Source organism: Cibotium barometz, chromosome 21, assembly GCF_041138505.1.
Source record: "Cibotium barometz isolate CiBa-2024 chromosome 21, ASM4113850v1, whole genome shotgun sequence".
Classification (NCBI taxonomy): domain Eukaryota; kingdom Viridiplantae; phylum Streptophyta; class Polypodiopsida; order Cyatheales; family Cibotiaceae; genus Cibotium; species Cibotium barometz.
The window spans coordinates 46133330-46156483 of record NC_141066.1 but is presented as its reverse complement, the minus strand read 5'-3'; the positions used below and the strand labels follow the sequence as shown (position 1 = coordinate 46156483).

Below are 23154 nucleotides of genomic sequence, written 5' to 3'. Positions count from 1 at the left end.
AGATGACCTCGCATCTTCTACTGCAGTGGGCTATTCAGCTCTAGATTGTGCACCCTCTGGAAAGTGCTCTGATATAAGCTACTCTTCTACACCAGCACTCAGTCCTACTACCTTCACTTCCTTGTCGTCCCTCAAATACCCTGCCATGTGAATGCAAAGAGATAGTGTGAGCTCGTGCTTGGTTTCTATCGCATGAAAATGAGAAAGAAGGCACCTTTGGCTATTTATAGGTTAAAATTTAAAGTTTGGCCTTTTCACAATAGACCACTAGACAAAAAAATTATAGTTTGTAAAAATATTAAAATTTCAATTAAATAAAGATTAGTTAAAAAAGAGCCTGCTGCAAAATTACAAGCATGTCATCTAATCTAAAATTGTTATAATGTCTTCATTTGTTGCCTCTCTTGTGACATTTACTTCATGTTGATCTCCATCTCCTTATTGACTTGAAAGCTTGTCATTGCCTTCATCTCGATCCTAAAACTCTTGCTCCTCACGTGCATCAAAACATAGGCTATTTTTCCATATACTCAGTTCATCTTCAAGCTCTTCCACATGCCTACTATGTGTTCGTAGGGCTATGCACCTTGCTGCTGAAAATTCAAGGTCCCCCATTTGCCATGATTCTGAGACCATGGTTGTCCCCTCCTTACGCTTCCCAATCTATAAAAATATAGAAAGTGGCACAATAACCAGAAAGTGTAAGGGTTAACTCTAGACATGTAGTGGAATCATATATACCTTTCTTCTCATCAACTTGAAACTTGACTCTTCTCTATTGTCCAAGCCCATGATGCTAAAGTGTTCATGTAGGTCTGCTAGGCTCCAATGCTTGCTTGTTGCTACTCGCTCAATCCATCCATTTTGCATTATCACAGCTACCTCAATAGGCATAATTTCTTCTTCTGAGGCTTGAAGTGGGATCCATGTCCCGTGCTTTTGCATCCATCTTTGGTAGTGCGTGCAGACGCATGTACAAAATAGACCGTGCCTTCAAGAACCTGAAAGACACTGTAGAATCTACTACATTGCACTTGTACACATCACCTTGATGTGACCCCTCATTAACCTCCCAACCCTCTCCTAGTAATCCTTGAATGAGGTCAGACCGTACCTCCTTACAAATATACATTGTTTTTGTTTGGTGCATTGGCATGGAATTGAACATGTGCACAAAAACATGTAAAGGACAAAACCAATTTAGCCCTACTGACCTAGATGTCTTTGAAAACTTGAGTGATGTCTTGATATCACTTACCATCTTAAACTTTAAGCATAAGATGGTCCAAGCATCAGGTTTGGGCCATTCGAGATTGTTAAGAGGGGGGTTGGGGATCTCTTCTAGCTTGCCAAATAAACCTGGTTTTTTATCTACAAAATATGAGTGAGAAAACAAAAAGATATTGTTCTGTACAAGATCACTTGGGCTTTGAGATACAAACATTGCCTCTCGAATGGATGCATGCATAGCATAGAAAACTCCAGTGAGGCTTTGGAGTGGTTGTTCCTCAACATAATTAGAGGGGGAAATATCTGTAGAGAGACATAAGAAAATGGAGAATCATAAGAAAAATTGAAACAAAAAATCCAATATTAGCATGTTGTTAAAGCTGTGTTTATGTTACACTGACAATTTGAAGGAAACCTTGGTCGTTGGCCTTGAATGTACATGTCTCCAAGGGTATACACATGTTGCACTATGGCAACCAGTCCTTCCTTCTTAGTATGCTTGAAGCCTTGTAGCCGCCCCTTCCAATGATGTAGCATATTCCCCAATTGACGCACTCGATGTGGTCCCTTAGAGCTTGGCTGCATGTAGACCCAAGCCCCAACCCTGAATCCTGTTGGAGCCCAAACTCCATTCTCATCTCTTGTGTTATGCAGCACAAGCTCTTCCACCTTCTCCCTAGGTCTTCTTACATTATTGGAAGAGGCCATGGTGGTAAGAAAAGAGAAGAAGGGAAAAGAAAAGCTTGTTTTACAATAGAAGACTAGAGAGGAGAGAAAGTTCAGGGTTTTTAGTGCAGCGATGAAAAGCTTAAAAGAGGATTAGAGTTTGAGAATAGGATTCCTAAACCTAGAGTACACTAAAGAGGGATAGAGTTTCTGCAGCAATGGAGAGGGAGGGAGCTTGAGAGAGAGAGAGAGAGAGAGAGAGAGAGAGAGAGAGAGAGAGGGAGGGAGCTTGAGAAGGAGGGAGAGCTTGAGAGGGATGGAGTTTCTGCAGCAATGGAGAGCTTAGAAGAGGAAGAAAGAGGTTCAAAATGAGCTTTCCAAACCTAGAGTATGTTGGGGGGAAGTTTGAGAGGGAAAACACACTTTTGGGAAAAAAAATTAAAAAATTTTAATTTTTAGGGTTTTTAATCTGTGTGATTCTAGGTGGGGGGACCTCTAAGTTTGGGCCCAAGAGGTAGGGGGACAAGAGTAGTAATTATGCCCCACTAGTAGCAAACCAAAGCCTAGGCCCCCTAGGGTCAAAGAAGTCAAAAATGTGCACCCAGCCCTCTTCCTATTGGTCCATTCCTAATCAAAAGTTAATCCAAGAGGCCCTCTTTGGGTCCAAAAAAATTCCTAATGGGGAGTGACTATCCCTATCTTTTTCCTTTCTTGTGATGCTTGTGTGGATTTCTACCCCTTTGAGGGCCTTTCCATTGGTGTAGGTAGCTACTATTGGAGTGCTTACAGCCCTGAATAGATGATTCTTATCAAAAGGATTCATGCCCCCAAGTATTGCCCTCCCTTTGTTAGAAATTTCTCCAATTCTTTATATACTAATATTTTGCAAAGTTTTGTGCTGCAGCCTCTACATCTTGCTCTTTATAAACCGGGTATAGTTTAAGGAGTACTCATTTGTCTACCTCTGTAAACTAATTCATCTTATAAAAAGAGAAGTATGTGCATATTGCTTTGGCAAGGGTGCCTATGTATTGTAGCTTGTTCACATCGGTCCAGTGCCTATGTGCACTGCCTCCACTGTTAGTCTTAAAATAACTCTTTGCTTAAGCTTCTTAGCCTTGGACTAGATCTACATGAAGTGCTTTGGTTATGTGGTTGTTAAGATGCCATTGCCTGGAAGCATCTGAGAAAAGCCATTCCTCAGGGTGGTAGTCTTAAAAAGTTAAGCAGGTCTACCTTCTATAGAAGCTTACTAGCACTAGCAACCTATGGCAATCTAGGGATGGCAACCTTGTATAATATGCTTTCTCAGTGTGCAACCGTAAGCATGTAACCATTCACGCTCTCTAGCTCTTTGGCTATGAAGAAACCCACCCTATGTGTAGTGATTTGATAGGGAATATTATAAGCATAGGCATGTAACCATTCATGCTCTCTAGCTTACATGATTTGAATGCTCCACCTTGCTTGAGACTTGATAAGTTGAGCCCAACCATTAGATTGGTGATATGCGAATGAAGAGTGTGTGGAAGCCATGTGCAAGCAAATTAAATGGAGCTGATTTTAGTAGAGCTTTGGGAGCCCCTAAGTCTAGATCATCGTCAAAGATAGGATCTAGTTAGGTATTCATCAACATTATATACAATTTGATTAGCCATGTGGAAATTTCCCCGAGTTGGTGATCTGAGAATGTTGATGATCTGAATATTAGTGATTTGGATTGGAGACAATCCAAATGTTGGTGATGTGGAGTTATGCAATTTGGTTGAGAATGATCCAATCTTAAAAAATGAGACAATCTGAGAATGGATGTGAATGAATGTAGGAATGATGCGAATGTATATGAATGGATGTGAATAAATATAGGAATGGATGTGAATAAATATAGGAATGATATGAATGAATGTGAATGGATATATGAATGATGTGAACGGATGTAGGAATGATGTGAATAGATATGAGTGGATGTGAATGGATGTAAGAATGATGTGAATGAATGAGAATGGATGTGAGTGGATATAGGAATGATATAATAATTATGTGAATGGATGAGAATGGATGTGAGTGGATGTAAGAACGGTGTGAATGGATGTGAGTTGATATAGGAATGATATGATTGGATGTGAGTTAATGTAGAAAATGTGAAATAAATATAGGAATGATATAATAATTATGTGAATGGATGAGAATGGATGTGAGTTGATATAGGAATGATGTGATTGGATGTGAGTTAATGTAGAAAATAATGGAATGGGACGGTGAGAAATGATGTGGAATGGCGAGATATGATAAGGAATAATGTGAAAGGATATGGGATAATGAGAAAAGATGGGAATTCTGTTTGGAACTGTATTTATAGATGAAACTTGTTTTTTTTAAAGATTGTTTTATGTCAAGAATGCTGGGGAAGCATTTTTGACTATCTTGTGAGAATGAGGTCGTACAGACCTAAGTGAAAAAGTTGCAACAATTGATAGAGAGTCATTGAAGGACGTATCGCGTGGTAAGGTCGGCCTAGGTCCAGCCTCGGTTCGATTAAAATGGTGAGCTTCTAGTGTACGGTGGTAGATAAGGACCAAGGAAGCAGCCTATGAGTGAAGCGCTAGGTCACTTGTTTTTTTTTTAGATTGTTTTATGTCAAGAATGTTGGGGAAGCATGTGAATGAGGTCGTGCTGCGGACATGCTGCGGACCTAAGTGAAAAAGTTACAATAGCTGACGGCAGAGAGTCAATGAAGGACGTTTCACGCGTGGCAAGGTCGGTCGAGGTCTTAACTAGCCTCGGTTCAATTAAAATGGTGAGCTTCCAGTACGGTGGATGAGGGACCAAGGAAACGACCTATGTGAGTGAAGCGCTAGGTCACCTGTTAAGGAACCTAGAGGGTGCTAACCATACGGTGCTCGGGATCTGGGTCGCCCAGGATACCCATGCGTGCATCTAGGAAGAAAATGAGTTGGTGCTATTTTTTGAACACGGGCATGGATCTGGTTGATTGACCTTGCTGGTGTTCAACGAATGAGTTATTGACCCTTTTACATGGATCTTGTTGATTGATCTTGCTGATCCCCAACTGAGAGTCCATATAGTTTTATATGATTAAACTCCTAGGTACTATGGGCTAGGAACTATTGAAAAGGTCCCTGAGTGAGTAGGTGATGAGCCTTCTAGTTGCCGGTGATGCCATAGGTACGCTGATGAGGAAGAAATGACTGAAATTAGATTTTATGGTTGGAAAGTGAAAATGTTAAAAATTGGATCTGGATTTTTTGGAGGATTATGATTCAAAATACTATGGTTTCATTTCAAGTTTGCTTTAAAGACAACTGAATCTATAAAAGGCAATTTCATATTGCGTGCGTAAGTGGTGTGTAAATTATATTTTGCATGAGTGCCGGCTAGGGGACCTGGGAACTCTTTCCCCTGGTACCTGGGACAAAACATAACCAAATTTTCATAATGGATCCTATCAATACAATGGTTGGGCGGTTGGCTAACCCATGGGACTGGATGGGGTTAGGCTGGATTGATGGATCCCTATAATTAAAATTCAATTCTATTCAAGTTATGATAGTTGAAGTAAATCACGGATAATCCTTGTTCTATGGAGAAGAATCAACACACCTGTGTCTCTTTGACGAGGAAAAAAGCGTTGGTCTCTATGATCTAAGTGAAAGTTTCTCCCTTGATCCGGCCATGTGATCCGCGGGTTCGGTCGGAATGAAAAAGGGAAGTTAAGGCCCTTGACTATGTTAGAATAATTCTCCTGGGGGAATTGCCTATGCTTTCTGGGCGAGGAAAGTTTTTTCGGGTTCAGTTTTGAATGAAACAAGGGATTACTCTCTTATCCAGACATTCGTGGGCGAGGCCCCGAGTGGGAAACTCAACCTTGTGCGTAAGGTTGCTACTTCCGTTTTGCTAGCTTCCTGGATTCCGGTGCTCGGAGGGGGCAAGGGTCTCACACCAGCGCTGGGAGTTGGGCGTTCACCGGGTTACAAGCTTTATAGTAAAGCTTTCATAAGCTTTTTAATACGCTTAATAAGTTTAATATTAAAAGCTTTATAATATAAAGCTTAGTGTAAAGCTTTGAATTTTTTTTATTTTTTATTTAAAAGGAGGCCATATCTATAAATATATCACCTATTTGCTAAATTTGGGTTAGCTAAGCCGCTACTTGTAGGTTGAGAAATGCTTGAAAAAGCTTTTATTATAAAGCTTTGTTAAGTTTTTTTAAATAAGCTTTGTGTAATATAATCTTTATGTAAGCTTTTTTACGAATCAACCATGAGGACGACAACTTGTCTTTTAATCGAGAGGGTAATTCTCAACATTTATGATAATCTAGGTAAGTCTAAAACTCATACTTATGTATTATTTAATTTTATAGTTAAATTCTAATATATAGGTTAAGATAGTTTAATGATTAAATATGTATTTTCTATACGCAGAAGAAAACACATATTAGATAATTTACTATTAATAGGACTTGGATGAACTAACAATGATGATTTAGCCATCTCAAACTTCTGTTCTTTACGATAGTGTCGTGTGGAATTAATCTATGGTATGGGACATTAGATTGGTTTCACATGGCTACACCAGACGCATCTATGTCTTCTATCTTTCACCAACTCGTGTTTGTATGTGGAAGGTACCTCTATGGAATGGGACGCTTAGATCCCTTTCACATGCGTTCACTTGTTTGGTTTTGTTTTCAAAATTATTTGATGTGATGATCTTGTCCTCCACTTATGCCATGAAGCCATCCACTGGCGCAACTGAGGACAGTTGCTTCCCAACAGGGGGAACTATTATGATCCATGTTATTTGATGGACGACTGTCATGCTCATTTATTAGACGGGGATGCCCGAGTATTTTTACTAGTCAGTAATGGATGGATTTCCATGTCTGGGTGGTCTCTCATATGTTTTTGGTGACATTTTGGTATTTGATTTATATTTTTTATGATGATGCTTATTACTCATCATGAATGCATTAGGATTGATTGATGCGATGTCAATTGATTGTTACTGATGTGGTTTATGTTTATGAGTTTAGGTGATGAGGTGTGTAAGGGTATCAACTTTGGTGTTTGCAAGTGCGAGGGTACCGATTTAGGTGTCGCACGGATGGTGGATTGAGCCATGGCGTGTGGACGGATCTCATTATTGTGGACAGATCTCATTATTATATTCACAATATTTTGTGACCGTATGATGGCGTTTGATATTATTTTGACATCATTGTGATGTATGTGTGTGCACGCGTCAATTTATTATACAGTGTGCGTGCGAGCACTAATTGATTTATTTTGTAATGTGCATATATGCACAAGTTAGATTATTATATTAGAAAATTGTGCAAACCTTAGAAGGCTTGAGGACAAAGGCTAATTAAATGGCAAAGTCCAAATATGAATGTGTGCTCTATTTTTGGCTCAAAGCCTACGAATATATCACAAATACCCACGCGAGAAGAAGCCACTCACGTTGGGGGGGGGGGAGATTGTACACAGTCTTGTGTTCTTGATCTTTTGTTCTTGATCTTTTATGCTTTTGATTCATGCTATGATGTTATGGTTTAATTTCTTTTATTATTGAATTGGTAGAGTAATTTAATCTCTATGTACCATGGTCCTGTAACACCGAGAATGACGCCTTGAATTAGAAGTGACGAGAAGCTCGAAAATGCTGCGTGTCGGGCCAAGAAGGCGCTAGGGCCTTATGGGGTTGTGTGTGTCACAACTTCAAAGACCAGAAACATATGGAGCTCTACATTTAGCTGAATCTCTTCATCAACAAGAGAGATACATTGGCATAAGGAAAATGAAGAAATTGGAGCATTGATAAGATCTATTTTGTGAGCAAATTATCAACTTTGGTTGATCATGAAGTACTCGATGGATGTGGTCCTTGTGGTGGCTGCACAGTATTGTCAGATTGTGGTCGCCATATTTGAATAAGAAGAAGCACTGTTCGAAAAAAATAATTTTGCCAAAAAGTTAAAAACCTTCATTAGAAATTTGGGAAATTATTAATTGAAGAATTTCTCAAATTTTGGAGGTTTTCCTTCTAAAATTTTCCAAATTTTGCAGGTTTTTGTACCTTCAAGTTAAAAATTTGAAGGTAATTTTCAGAAGTTGCAGGTGCAAATTACACTAAACCCTGGTTTTTTTCGAACACTGAGAAGAAGGTGCGTGAGCTGTGTCAGGCTGCAACGGTGCAATTAGCAACCCCCTAGGACCCATCCCCTCCTCTTCATTCCCATCGCCCTCCCCTAGCGCCTCATCCTTCTCACCTGTCTCTGTGCGCCGCCTGATTCACCAGTTCTCCGACCTAGTGGAGATGATCGTGGCTTCCCCGGTGGGTGCCTTTCTCTGTGCTGAGGGTGCACCGAGCAGGTCTCATTTTCCCCCATCCATATCCATGCGGGTAGTCTCTTTGGAATATTCACAGGATGGGCGGGCCTTGTTTTCAAAGTTGGAGAGGCGTCCTTTTGCAGGAGCTATAGAGAACCATTATAGGATGCGCTCAATGGACATCCCCAATAGGGCAGCGAGGCAGATAGATTTTTGGATACAGGTGCAACAGAAGCTACCCCATGCAGATTTTTGGTGCATGGGAGGGAACTTCAACATGCTAGAGGTCTCAGAGGACATAAAAGGTGCTAGTCCAGTCCACTGTTGTAAACCAGTGTGCTCCATACACCACAAGGTTTGGGAAGAGACTCTCGGGCCCGAGTACTCCGTGTGGGAGGAGGACATACAAAGTACTAGTCCACTGGTATAAACCAGTGTGCTCAATACACCACAAGGTTTGGGGAGAGACTCTCGGGGCCGAGTACTCCGTGTGGGAGGAGTTGATCCTTACCACCAGAGGATAGGATCAGTGGCACCTACCAGAGCCCACCGAAACCACCGATTTTCCAGGTCATACAGGAGGATGCGCAGGGTGAACCTCCAATTTTCCAGGTTAGACAAGAGGATGTGCGGACTGAACCTGCTTTTGGTCGTGAGGGGAACCAAGGCGGGTGTGTTTGCATCTGAGGAATGGGGATACCATCAGTTCTGGACTCAAGCACCATTGTTCAAGGGAGCTCTGTGGGTGATCACTAGGATTGGGGCGGACGGGGTTGGCCTATGCCCCTATCCTCCTTCACTTAGAGGACCCCTGGTGGTAGCCACCACAGAGACACCATAAGTGTCAAGATCCCAGAGAGCTTGGTTCAAGACAACAAGATTGGCGCACACATATCGTAGAGATTTGGAACACTCTAACCTTTAGGCAAGGATCAGTTAATAGCACTTCAGCAAACGGCCTACTGGTCTCCCTCTTCATTACTAGGACCTTATGGAGGTTGGTTTTTGGGCCACCATGATCAGTGGCCATATGTAGGAGGGGTTATGGCAGTGGCTATGGTATATTTGGCTCCTCGTTTATAGGAGGCCTATATAAGTGACCTTATGAGTTAGTTTGAGGCCCCTAAGACTACTCCATTGGGTGTGTACTGCTAGTATGAGGGACTTTGTATGTGGAGCCATGTTTTTGATGCTACTTTCCCCTTATACTTGGGGGTAAGCTTGAAAAGCTCTACGGTTGGGCGATGAGCTAGGTACGTGAGTCTTGTGTGTTTTCCTATTTGTTTATGCTTAATTGCATGGTTTGTTTAGCCTGGGGGCTTGACACGGCTAGCACCATAAGCTTACGTAGCCACACGTGTGAAAAGGCATGAAACATAGCATTTAATGCTATTTTCAATAGTCATGAGCACATGAAACGGGTGGACATCAGCATCAATGTGAGCATTTAATGCTATTTTTAGTAGTCGTGAGTACATAATACAGGTGGATATCAACATGTAGAGGACCGTATATAAGGTGCCTTCATTCACTTGATTCCCAAAGGAGGGTGGTGAACCATTTGGAGGTCAATGGTGACCCTCCTTGGCAGTGTCTACACAATCCTCACCGTTTGGAGGTACGTCAGTGGTGCCCCATCACCCTCCTTGACAGTGCCCACACAAAATCCTCACCAAAGCCATTAGCCGTCGTCTTCAGCCTCACCTTGTGTCCAGATCTAATTCATGGCACATAGACAGGGTTCATCTAGGTTAGAAGCATGTTGGATAACATTTTCAGATTTTGCGAGGCACCACCCACGGCCACTTCCGACATTTGAGCAGAGTGAATTGGAATTTCCTAGAGGGCAGACACCATCCTACTGGGATGGATTCCCGATAGGATGGATCTGAGGAGTCTCTACACTTCATTCCACCACCCATAGCCAAGTCCTTACTCAGGAGACCACAGGGGACATATTTTCAATCAAGAAATTAGTTCGTTAGGGGAGTCCTCTCACCCCCTTCCTCTTTCTCTTCGTTGCGGAGGAGACGATATTTTTTTTTGTCCGCTTAGGGGACAGGGCTACAGGGTCTTCATCTCCCATCAAATCTTAGGAGGAGATTAATAGACTCAAAGTTTGCAAGCCATGCCATGGCCTTCAGCCTCACCTTTTTGAGATCTAATTCATGGCACATAGACAGGGTTCTAGGGTTGAATAACACTCTCTTCCACTGAGGATTTTAGAGCAAGAGATCTAACAGGTGAGGATTATTGGTTTCCATGATCACTAGTTTCACATTGACCCTCCTCCATCCAATGGGGCCCATAGTAGATCTTGGCAACAACTTTGTCTTTGGGAGACAGTCTCTTTAACGGTGAGGATTATTGGTTTCCATGATCACCAGTTTCACATCGACCCTCCTTTGGCCAAGGTGACCCACATCACATCTTGGCAACTTTGGCTTTGGGAGAGTCGACCTTTGACACGTGGGACCCATATGCGAGTGGGAGTGGCAATACCCTTTTAGCTTGAGGAGCACAACACAACGAGGGTGGCTTGCAGGATCCAGATGCATGATGAGATCGATCGGACCGTGGCAGTGAAAACTCACTAGGCCTCCCCTCCTACTGCTTCTTTAGAGATTTTTAAAAGCACCTATGGGATGAGATCCATGGTCTCCTTGCAGTGGTAGCTCACTGAGCCTCCCAGTGCATCTCTTCTTGCTTCCTTGGAGTTTTTTGGAAGTTATTGTGAGACAACTATTGACCAATGACAAAGATCACACTCTTCCTCTGGCAGTTAGCCCACCATAGCCTCACCATTCCCTATTGCCTTCACTTCATCCCCAACACCCAAGGGTAAACTTCAAGAGGTATGGGTACCAAAAGTCTCAGATACTCCAGCAATTACACTCCATAACTCTTTAAAAGACAAGATTAAGAAACCAAAATAGGTATAGATCCTAAAAGCCAGTATACTAAACCTCCAAACGGATAACATATGACATGCCATTATGGATCCTAAGAGGGAGAAAAACTAAACAAAGAAATAATCCAACCACCCAAGGATGGATAACCACAGAACTCTCCCTCAAGGCCCAAAGATATTATCAAGGATAACGCTTGACCTAGATGCTAAAGATAAATTCAGCATAGGGGGCATTAACAATAGAGCTTGAGAGCCAGTACATCGAGATGCATCATTGTGCTCAAAGCCAATACACAAGCTTGTCAAGCTAAAGCATAAATAGGTACCTAAAAGGACCAATAAAGTCAAGGCAAAGGTAGAAGAACAAATGAATGAGGAAGGAAGTAACTCTAGAGACAAATTTAGGGCCCCCCTCAACCTCCAACATGAAGAAAATTCCTCTATGCCCAACAAAAGTGTCATTCCTCACCATATAATGGCCCAAAGACCTTAAAGTCATCAATCCTTACATGGATAGAAACCTTGTTTGTAAAGAGGATGTTATCACCCTCATGCCAAATCACATGACAAAGGAAGTTATTGCTTACTCAATTAGCAGCACCAAGAAAAACAAAGCAGAAAGAAAAGACCAAGGAGCTACCTGTTGAATTATCATCATCGAATGAAAAAATGTGCCAAGGGCTTAAGAGTCAAGAGTTAGGTTATAAAAGACCAAAATGTGCCCAAGTGTAAATCCTAAGCACAACACAATATGTTATTCGCAAGGTCTTTTACAGTCAAGTTACTTGTGTTGGAGAGAAGCATAATTGTCAAGTTAGGTCACCTATATAGGATATGCAATATGCATAATGGTCAAATTCGAATCAAGGTCAATAGAGTGAAGGAGTAAGTCCCACTCACAAGGTCAATAGAGTGAAGGAGTAAGTCCCACTCACACTCTAATCATTGACTACACTTAAGTAAGACCTTAACTCTGACAGCCTCTTAGGTTCATTCTTGGATGCGGGAACTAGTAAGAGGATGGAATCAAAACCTTCCTTTGCTTAGACTAGTGTACAACCCATCGCCCATGGTGGTGATAAAATTATGTCTCCCACCATGACAAAATCTCTAAGGCATAAACCTCATCATCCTCTCGATAACCCATAGGAACCCCCATAGACCTCCCCCAGTGAGTGTTCTTGCACCACATACTTTATATATTTGATTACATCCATAGGTGTGCCTATATTACACAAACACGTGCATTAGGCACCTTGATTTTGTTATGACCCTTGGAGTAACTCCCAACCAAAGCTAAAGAAATCCCAACAAAAGGAAAATGAAAAATGCAACTACAAAGTTTTAGTCACTAATCTGCACCCACTTAATGATCCTAATTTTGGATCATCATTTGACTTCTTGTGACTTTAGCTAATCCTAATGATCATCGATCTTGACCTTGTTGACTTTAGCCAATCCTAATGTAGATCACCATTGATCTTGACCTTCTCTGATTCTAAATTCAAATCGCACCTTTTTATATCTCATCGACTTTGATCCCAAAGTTTAATATCTAAATCTTTGATTCTATATTCTATGATTTATGATCGCCGATCCTAAAGAAACCAGATCACCCATACTTTTGATCTCAGTAATCTTAAAATCTCAGATCGCTTTAACCTCTGTTTATCATTCTTTTGGTCACAACATCCATTCTCATCTTTCCTACATTCATTCACATCCATTCCCATCCGTTCTCATATTCCTACATTCATTTACATCTATTCTCATCATTTCTACGTTCATTCATATCCGTTCACATCCATTGAATGATTCTATAAAATTTGTGCATAACCTTCTTTATTTTTCTAACTATTGAAAACTCCACTTTTAGCATAAAAATATCTATGTCTAGAATATGATAGGAATTTCTCTTTTTGCTTTATTAAAAATATGCATAAAAATAAGATTTATCTTTTTTCTTAAAAAAATACCATTACTTCACTGTAATTACTGGGAATGTTCAATTTTCTATTTTTAAAATGAATATTTGTAATGAAAACCCTTCAATTAGACTAAAATTAAATTATACATACATGAAAATATGATAGGAACCCTTCAATTAGACTAATGAAAATATGATAAGAACCCTTCAATTAGACTAAAATATGATAGGAACCCTTCAATTAGACTAAAATTAAATTATACATACATAACATAATTATAAGCATAATTATGAATAAATCTCTTTATTACTCTTAAATAACCATTCCTCATTTCTAAAAATGTTAGCATAACCCTCTTTCAATGTAGAATGAGTTAATATGATTTTTCTTACTCATAATCAAGCTAAAAAGAATTAACCCCATCATTTTTACTAGATTAAAAAACATGAAAATATCTTATCTCTTTCTCTAACTTATCAAGCCTAGAGTTTTGATTAAAATAAAGAGATTATCATTGAGAATCATCCTTCTAACAAGGATCTAATCATAAAGATGATTAATCTTTTAAAAGGAGAGATTTTCTTAAAGAAAATATTATAATTAAACATAAAGACCAACATTAATCTAATTAAACATTATGAATCATTGGAAAGCTTGATTTCAAGAGAAAACCATTCCATTAAAAGCTTCTCAAGCTTTAGAGGGATTGAGAAGATAAAAATCATTGAGAGAAATAGAAAAAACCATTAAATTAGAGCTTACCTTTGATTTTGGCTTAATTCTTTGGATAGAAGTGAAGCCCACAAGCAAGTCCTTGGCCACCAAGAGGGGGAGGGTAATCTTCAAGAGAGGATGGAGAATAGAGAAGCTCCAAAGCTCTCAAAAGAAGAGGCAAAATAGAAAGATAATAAAAATTACACTAAAAATGAAGATAATACTCGTATGTAATTACTCAAAGATGAAAATACAAAGGAATGAGAGTCTATTTATAAGTGAGGGAGGCCATTAACCAAGTCCAATTGGGTTCTAGAGGCTTTCAGCTTCAGTTTGACTCAATTTAGATAAGATTTAGATCAGTTTGGCTCCCTTTTTTTATCCAGTTTACATACAAGAGAGGAGAGATGAAATATCTTGATTTTTTTGAATTAAAAATATCGAGCAATGATGATAAAAAAAGGCACCTACTTGATGAGACTCTCCCTTCTTATTGAGATGTCAAAAATTCATCATTTTACTAAAATATCTTATTTTTTTACTAATAAACCTTAATTTTTAACTAATAAATCTTGTACTCAATCAACTCTTCATCTAATGTGAGGATTTACTCATTTTTTGGATATTTTCTTTTATTCTTTGCATTTTTCTCATCCCAACACTTAGATTAATCCTATTGGCCCTTTGAAATCTTATTTGAATTTTAATCCAAAAATTTTTGAAAATGTAAACCTTTAGGCTAAGGCCTTTAATACACATATTCAATTAATTCCTAATGGACATTAGAAAATTCTTTTTGAACTTTTGTTTCAAAGAAATCAATCTTAGATTTGAGGAGAAACTTTGTATCGAGAAATATCTGAATTTTGAATTACCTCTCTAGAACATTTTCTTTCTCTAGGCCATAACAAGAAAAAATAATATTTTCTTGCATTCTGAAATAGAGGATGATTACATAGGCTAAAGGAGAGGTTCTTATACCTTTACATCTCAAAAGCTGAGAGGAGGAATCTTATGGCTGGAGTGCAAAAAGGAAACAACCCACAGAAAAATTCGCCGCATGCCGAGTTGTAAAAGAAAGGGAGAGTGAAATCGACAGTCGCCTCCCGTTCAATTGGAAAGAGAGAAAAGAAATTAATTGAATATATATATATATATACATATATATATATGGGATTTAATTTGTGTATGTACAGGCTTGTCGCTTTTATTAATTGAAAGAAAAATAAGAAAAAATCATAAACTCCACCCTTGATTATGGAATTCAAACACTCTTACTGGTTTAGCAATCCAATTGTAGGTTCAATTGCTCCTCCTCTTGCTGATTTCATCCATGGTTGAATTAGGAAAAGGATTTGAGTTGAGAAAGGTGATTTTGAGAGAAAGAGAGTATGGTTTTGAAAAAAGAAGTGGTTTTTCTCAAAAAGGTGGCTTTCTTACTAGGCCTTAATCTAAATTTTGATCACATAAACATAGCTTCTTTTGTCCAAAGATTTTTCAAACCTTTTCTTTACCTCTTGGATTTTTGGATGAATTGTGTCCTTTTCCAAAGCCTTGTACTCTTGCTCTGCAGATTCTACTCTTCTCGTGCAAGTATATTTGAATTTGTTTTTTTAAACCTTGAAATTGCTCCAAACCAATAGCCTTTGAGAAAAAATCAATTTCTTGATTTTTCTTCAACTCTATGACCCAAATTCAAATCTTGAATTTGCCGATGCTCTGATATCACTGTTACAAGACCATGGTACATAGAGATTAAATTATTCTACCAATTCAATAATAAAGAAATTAAACCATAACATCATAACATGAATCAAAAGCATAAAAGATCAAGAACATAAGACTGGGTACAATCTCTCTTCCTCCCAACATGAGTGGCTTCTTCTTGCGTGAGTATTTGTGATATATTCCAAAAGTAAGCTTTGAGCTAAAAATAGAGTACACATTCATATTTCGACTTTGCCATTTAATTAGCTTTTGTCCTCAATTGAACCTTCTAAGATTTGCACAATTTTCTAATATAATAATCTAGCTTGTGCACATATACACATTACAAAATAAATCAACTAGTGCTCGCACGCACATGCTCGCACGCACACTGTACAATAAATTGGTGCGTGCGCACACATATCACAATGATGTCAAAATAATATCAAACGCCGTCATACAGCCACAAAAATATTGTGAATATAATAATGAGATCTGTCCACACGCCATGACTCAATCCACCATCTGTACAACACCTAAATCAATACCCTCGCACTGTGCAACACCTAAGTCGGTACCCTTGCACACCTCATCACCTAAACTCATAAACATAAACCACATCAGTAACAATCAATTAACATAAACCACATCAGTAACAATCAATTAACATCGCATCAATCAATCCTGACGCGTTCGTGAGAAATAGGCATTATCATTAAAAAAATAAATCAAATAGCAAAATGTCACCAATTACACGTGAGAGTCTACCCACACATGGAAATCCAGCCATTTCTGACTAGTAAAAATACTCAGACGTCCCAGTCAAATAATATATGAGCATGACTATCGTCCATCAAATACAATGGATCATAACACCCGACTGTACACACGACCTCTGGGTTGGGACTTCATCCCTCCAAACCAAAAGTATGCATGATTGATTGAGCTTGTTCAAAGGGTTTATCTCATTGTCACAGTTGAGAACAGTGATTCACAAAAAAAATTCAGGACTATGGCCCCAATGCCAAAAAAATCACATGTGAAGTGGATGATCAATTTCTTAATGACAAATCAAAAGGTAAAATTGAAACAATCACACATCCCAAATGCCAAACACACATTTCAAGGACAATCTTTGCTCCAATAAACACCTGCATCCCCGGCCTGTTGGTAGACCTCCCCACAGCTTTCCAGAGAAAAGCCATGTATAAGGGGGGGGTAAGCCAATAATGATGTATCAGATACACTATACATGTTACATGGCCACTCAGGTGGGTCTGTTGATGGTAGTTAATCTATACTAAGTCTGTGTGTTGAAAACTAAACAAATAGAGAAAAGGAAAGAATGCCATCAAAAACTACCACACCACATCATTCTCACAATTCACCACGCTTCAACTCTCTCAACGAGTTGATCGATCTTGCCAACTACACCTCCTTTAGTTTTCCCTTTACTAGACACCGGATCCAATGCACCGCAGTGCATATACTCCGTGATAACAAAGTCTTCACCCTCCAGTTTGAGGTTATCCATTTTTCCTAGTATGTTGGAGTAGAACTCTGATGTCCCATTGCTACATGGAGAAGCCTCGACGCTACCACCAGCTACATCAACATTCTGGCATACAGGTAAAGGTGCATCTTTTCTCCTTGGAAGGACATAAGGACTTACGCCATTGCTGTCATCATCTGTGTTGTCCATGGTGCTGGACCCATTGGAGTACGGCTCCTGGCTGTCACTAGAAAGCTCATCTTCATAATTAGTCTCCAGAGTTTGCAGCTCCCTTGCAAACATCTCTTCAGAATCACGGGCAGACTCATAATCATCTATACTATCTCTCGCATCAAATGATTTGAGAAAGAGTCTCTCTCCTTCAATTGTATGCCCATCATCTGTTCCATCACTTGACACCGAAACCCCCAAGGAGGTCTCTTTGGTGGCGTTATCCCGCCCATTCCCAGTTGGCGGTTCAGTACAAGAGGAAGCAGGCCTTGGGTCCAGCAATGCCTCCTCCCTGTCCCTTAAGGTTCTTAGTATGAGAGTCTTCAGTAAGTTCATGACTTGAACCGCATGCATCAAAGCCGTCAGAGGATCCGACATCTGCAAGATGAAACAAGCATGTCATGGTTACAAGCCACACATACACACACAAAACACCGTCAGAGGATCCGACATCTGAGAGACACAAATGAAACAAGCATGTCATGGTTATAAGCAACACACACACACACACACACACACACACAAAACACCATCAGAGGATCCGACATCTGCGAGAGACAAATGAAACAAGCATGTCATGGTTATAAGCCACATCCACACACGTACACATATCAGCCAAGGAGAAACAATGTTCCCAACCTGTGTCATGTTGGGTGCAAACACCATTGCAATGTTATGGGCATTCATCTTATTGAAATACTCCTCTTGCACCACATCTGCCATCAAGTTGATACCCCAATCTAACAAAGCTCCTTGCATCGGAGGCAGAGTCTTCACCAGTGCAAGTGACTGCTCCTCTGTATGGCACTGCATGACTTGTTCTGGGGAAAGACTGTCCAACACACCTCTTGGTAACTCACGGAACCAGGCCTGCAAATGCATTCAATTCAAAGGATATGCATTTTACACAGCATTCGTGAAGGGTGGACAAGACCAAATCTCACCGACATACACCACAAGACCAGATCTCCTGTGAATGGCATGCACCAACAGAGCCCTTCACAGTAGAGGGTGTTAGTGATGTACCTTGATCAACCCCGCCAAACAATGTACATCAATGTCATATGGCACAACACCGTGGTTTATCTGATCTCTTACATGCTCTTCCTGGCTGTTCTCAGCATTTATCCTGAACACACCTTCTGCCTACACTAGGTGAAACACATAGATTAGAAGCTTTATTTAACAAAGTTTTATACCTTAATGACTAGACAAGCATGTAATCTTAACTTCCATGCCAGATAGAATGCATACAAAGAGGATAATAATACAAAGAGATGAATTCCTTTACCTTTAGGCCACCTTGATCATACAATCTCTCCTGCAGAAGTAACAGAATTGTGGGGACACTGTTGCCCTTCCGATCATACGAGCACTGCATTGACTCAGCAGAAACACCGAATACGCTGGCACTGCCACCACCAATAAAAATTTTACATTCACAGCATGCAGATCCAAACATTAAAATGCTAGAATCTCACACTTGAGGAATACCTAGCACTAGGGACTCTTCTTGGAACCTCCCTTTGAAACTCCACCGGCAAACCAAGGAACCCATTAAAGCGATCAAATGTTACATGTGTTACATGCCTAACATTGGTCGGCCACCCAATTTCCATCTTGATGTCATCAGGGGGACCCTGGCAGGTAAGGCCTGATCTTCTCAGAGCTTCTATCACAAATGCTAGGACAGAAAGTTCGACATGTTCCCGACCATTTTGGGCTACTTCCTGGCTTTCTTGCTGTTGCAAAATTGGCTCACAGTTGGTGGTGCAGCTTAGATTAACCAGAGGGGAGACCACAACAGGAGAATCGATGGTAAAAGGGGAGGAGGGGCTGCCAATGAGCTCATCAGAATCCACATTCACTGTTGTGCTTTGCCGGGGCGAAAAATCCATCTCAGCTGCATTTGTGCAGTGTTTGGAGGCTAAAATCTCTGTCATGCTTCTGTGGAAGAAATCTGAAGTTTTTTTGAAACCACTGGGGGCGTTCCGCACCCTTTTGTAGTTATCTTGAGCACCTAAAACATAGCTTAAAATCAGTAAAAAGGGCAGTGAGGTTTCGAAAGAGGTGCCAACGTTAGCCTGTACGTTACAAAAATGTGTAAGTAAGGAGCAAGGTTGAAGCGTAACAAAGCAAGAAAGATATGAAAAAAAATACCATTGAAAGCAAACGTAGCACACAATAACCCATAAATAAAATTTGAAAAACAACCGATCAATCCAGGTTTTTTTGAAGAAGAAAACTACAGAAAGTTTAATCTAAAAAGAGGATTAAAGAAGCTTCACGGTGTGCATATGTGACACAGCCTGGGCAAAGCTTGTACCCAAATTTCTACTCACCCCTCTCGTCAGAAAAGTGCTTGAATTTTCGGAAATTCATGGAGAAGAAGGTAGTGCTAACCTGGGGAGGGCAGAACAGAGAAAAAGTAGAAAAGCTGAAAGATCTCTGTGTATGCGTGTGAGAGAGAGTATTGGATGGAGTCGACCGTTTGCTCGCCTCTTTTTGAAAGCAGCTGCGGGAGAACTGAAACGCCAACGAGCAGGCGCCCCAAGAAGAAAAAGAAATAAATTGAAAAGTGGTTATCTGGCTATGGCGTCTTAGCTAAGCCAAAGCACACCACACAACCGTTTACGAAGATGAAAGACCCATCACTTTCGCCTATAGATTTTGGCCTCCAGCTTGAATACCCATTTCGCACCTTCATAGCATAACCCTTTGCTCTTGACAGCGATGCCGCAGAGCGACTCTCCCCTCCAGAAAAGCCAGAGAGAAAAAGAGTCTAGAGAGAGCGTGTGCTGGGTAGAGAGAGAAACATGAGCTGAGCTGTTCCCTTTCTTCGTGTTGGGGAAATGATCTGATGAAAGTGTATTTAGGCTGCAGAAGCACGAGTGATGAGGCAGAGAGTGGTACCCTCTTTTGTGTCAGACGAACTATTCAAATGCTAGGAAGAGAAAGAAGTGGTGGAGTGTTTTGTACTCCAGAGTCCTTGCAGATTTGCAGTTGAGAAAAACGACATAAGGGCAAGATTTGCAGTTGCAAAGCATGAACCACCCTAACAGAGGTATGGGTTTGACAGGGGCTGGATAGGGGGAGAGTTGGGAAAAGAGAGAGAGAGAGAGAGAGAGAGAGAGAGAGCCGAAAAATGCTTTAAAATTACAGTTGGGGAAAGAGAGAGAGAGAGAGAGAGAGATGGGCATTCAACCACTCACAGAAAAAGCAGAGTTTGCAGTTACAGAGATGGGTTTTACCCGGCGTGGTTAGAGAGAGATGAAGGGCGACCAAATGGACGTTCTAGAGAGAGATCACAAGATTGGTTTTGAGAGAGAGCGAGAGAGAGGTGGATTTACACTGCGCGAGGCGACGAGCTGCAAAAAGCACCGAAGAACTAACTTAAGAAAAAACTGAAGGCATCCCAATGCAGGGAGGCACAAAACCACATGAAAAGATTAGGTCAAAAAGCTTGGAAATTGTAAAGAGAGGGAGAGAGAGAGGGGGGAGGAGAGAGAATGGGATGTAGAAAGAGGAGAGAGGGGGCGATCAAAGAGCTTGGAAATTGTAAAGAGAGGGGGGAGGAGAGAGAATGGAACGTAGAACCATTACAAAGCCAGAAAATCGCATTATGTGGGTGGAAGAAAACACGGAAGACCCACCATTCTAAAGCGAGCTCTTCTCTTCTCTCTAACTCAGATTTGCTGTCAAAAAAAAGCACTACCAAACAGTTTTCCTGCCTGCCCAACACACCCATCACACTAACTTAGGCTTCAACCCATGCCCCCTGCTGCACACACACACACAACATGGGCCTCAGCTAAGCCCTCCCACGCTTTCCTGCAAGTGCTCCTCCTCCCCACTTTTGCCACACATTTGGGCTTTCCTTCTCACACACTTTGGCTTTTACATATTTTCACTTTTCCATGCATTTTTGCCCTTTCCTTCCTTTCATATAGTCTGGCTTTTCCTCAATTGTTTATCACCAACCCCCATTTCTTACATTTTGCCCTACTTTTTTTTACCTTTCTTTCACAATGTCTCATCACATTCTTACCAGTAGTAGTTACCGTTGCACAGCACCACCAATTATATAGATATATATATAGGTAGGCTAATTATATGCTGCTATCACATCACACATCAAACATTTTAAAGATATTCGGTGCCAGCACCCTATAGGATCACTTGGACTAGAAGTGGGTGTTCGTTGCCAGCTCCAAATTACAAAGCATAGGTCGAAACTTAATCCACCCCCTTGTTTTGGGTAGCTTTAAACAACATAAGACCCTCCATGGTAGCCCCCCAACTTCCAAATGCTAAAAAAAACATATTATTCAACCAATCCAAATAACAGATCTATCTTGTTTTTGTTTCCAAAATCTCTACTATATGTTGGTTTTAAAACTAAAATATATGAAAAAGCATTCCTTAAAACAAGGGTTACTTAAGATCTCAGCCGGTTCTTCTTAATTCTGGCCGGTGCAAATACACTAGAATGCTATTTTTTTCAAGCACTCCCCCCCCCCCCCCCCAATTTGGGGTGGTTGTAAATAACATAACCAATATCCACCATGGTCACACCTTGGTTATAAAATCCAAAGCTTGAGTTGTTAATCATATCCCTTTATTGCTTCTGTCATGTGGCTTTCTTTTTCGGAAGATAGTGCCTTTCTTTTCTTATTCAACTTGCTTTTGAGTTGCACACCTTTTCTTCTTGAGCAAAATCTTTTTATATCTTCTCTAGGATTTCATGTTATGCATCCTATGCTTTTATTTGCCATTTGAAAAGAAAGGGAACTCTTGTATACTCTTGAGGACCTTTAGATGAAGTGGCTGTCATATAAGTTAGATCTCCCATTTTGCTATCATGGGACATATTAATCAAAACTAGTGCCCACCTGGGGCGCTAGATAACACCTCAATCAAAGAGTTTTGTTCATTTTTCCCTTTCAAATATGTAAATTTTACTATGGAGATGGCGAGAAACCACATGGGCCCTACCAGACGGTGGCCCTTGCATGCCCACCTTGCTCAAGCCACCTTCTGACATCAAGCATCCAAGTGGTACATGGCTTCCATCCCTCTATAGACATGTCCTTTGCCTCACCACACATCGAAATATACATGCACCTTGGTCACCTCCAAAATGCATTTTGTCTCATCGTGTGTTTGTTTACCCCATCATCGTTCACACCCAAAATATCATTGCACCTTGTATAGCCTTGCCACACATTCATTCAACCCATTATAGAGTCAACATGTTGTGTTATAAGCATCTGATTTAGATGTTTACATGTGGATTTGGGAGCTTGAAGGCTGCTTGAAGTGGGTGGCGATGCATGTTTTTCCTTGGCATGCCTATTGTATCCAAAAAATATATGTGGAACACATAAAGGCCTCTACCTTATATTAAGAGAGGTAATGATGTTGGATAGGACACTTTCTCACACATATCTTCCCCTATCCAATGTTTATTTCTCTTCTGACATTAACCAATATTTAGACCTCTAAGAAGAGGTTTAGTGAGATTTTTAGCCAACACTACAACATTTACCCCTCCATGCTTTGTACCACTTTCACCATCTTAATACTAATGGCATCCCCCTAAATGGCAAGCCACAAAAAAAACTTTTCCACTTTGTGAGTGGAGTTATGTAAGCAATGCTACCCTTGAAACGAAGAGGAGTAAGGGCTTAGGGAGTCTATATTCTCACACATTGGCTATTATAAAATAATAATAGCTAATATGAGACATAATTCCCATTGACATCTACCATGTTCTTATGTAGCTACGACAAAATGGCAACTTTCAATGGTGTAAGCATTAAGTCTACTCAAGTTAGTGTTGGTCATCATGTTCTCTATGCCATGCCATGTAGCCAAAGAAAAGCTCAAACATCTTGCCTTGCTTAGCCCTCAAGAAAG

At 40.4% G+C, this 23154-nt stretch overlaps 1 protein-coding gene across 4 annotated transcripts; it reads right to left on the bottom strand.

The window, feature by feature from the left end:
* Nucleotides 1-16550: 16550 nt before the first annotated feature.
* Nucleotides 16551-21027, bottom strand: LOC147627235 (uncharacterized). 4 transcript variants are annotated; one of them, XM_086815904.1, is made up of 6 exons: nt 19639-21027; nt 18730-19246; nt 18527-18647; nt 18262-18381; nt 17875-18105; nt 16551-17613 (listed from the first exon to the last, which is right to left on the bottom strand). In XM_086815904.1, the coding sequence occupies exons 2-6, from the start codon at nt 19176-19178 to the stop codon at nt 16897-16899; spliced, it is 1638 nt and encodes a 545-aa protein (XP_086672030.1). In that variant the 5' UTR covers nt 19179-19246; nt 19639-21027; the 3' UTR covers nt 16551-16896. The 4 variants fall into 4 exon arrangements, with proteins under 4 accessions (XP_086672030.1, XP_086672029.1, XP_086672031.1 ...); XM_086815903.1 differs by having other exon boundaries at nt 18730-19319; nt 19639-20803; XM_086815905.1 differs by having other exon boundaries at nt 18730-19266; nt 19639-20795.
* Between the last annotated feature and the right edge of the window lie 2127 nt (nt 21028-23154).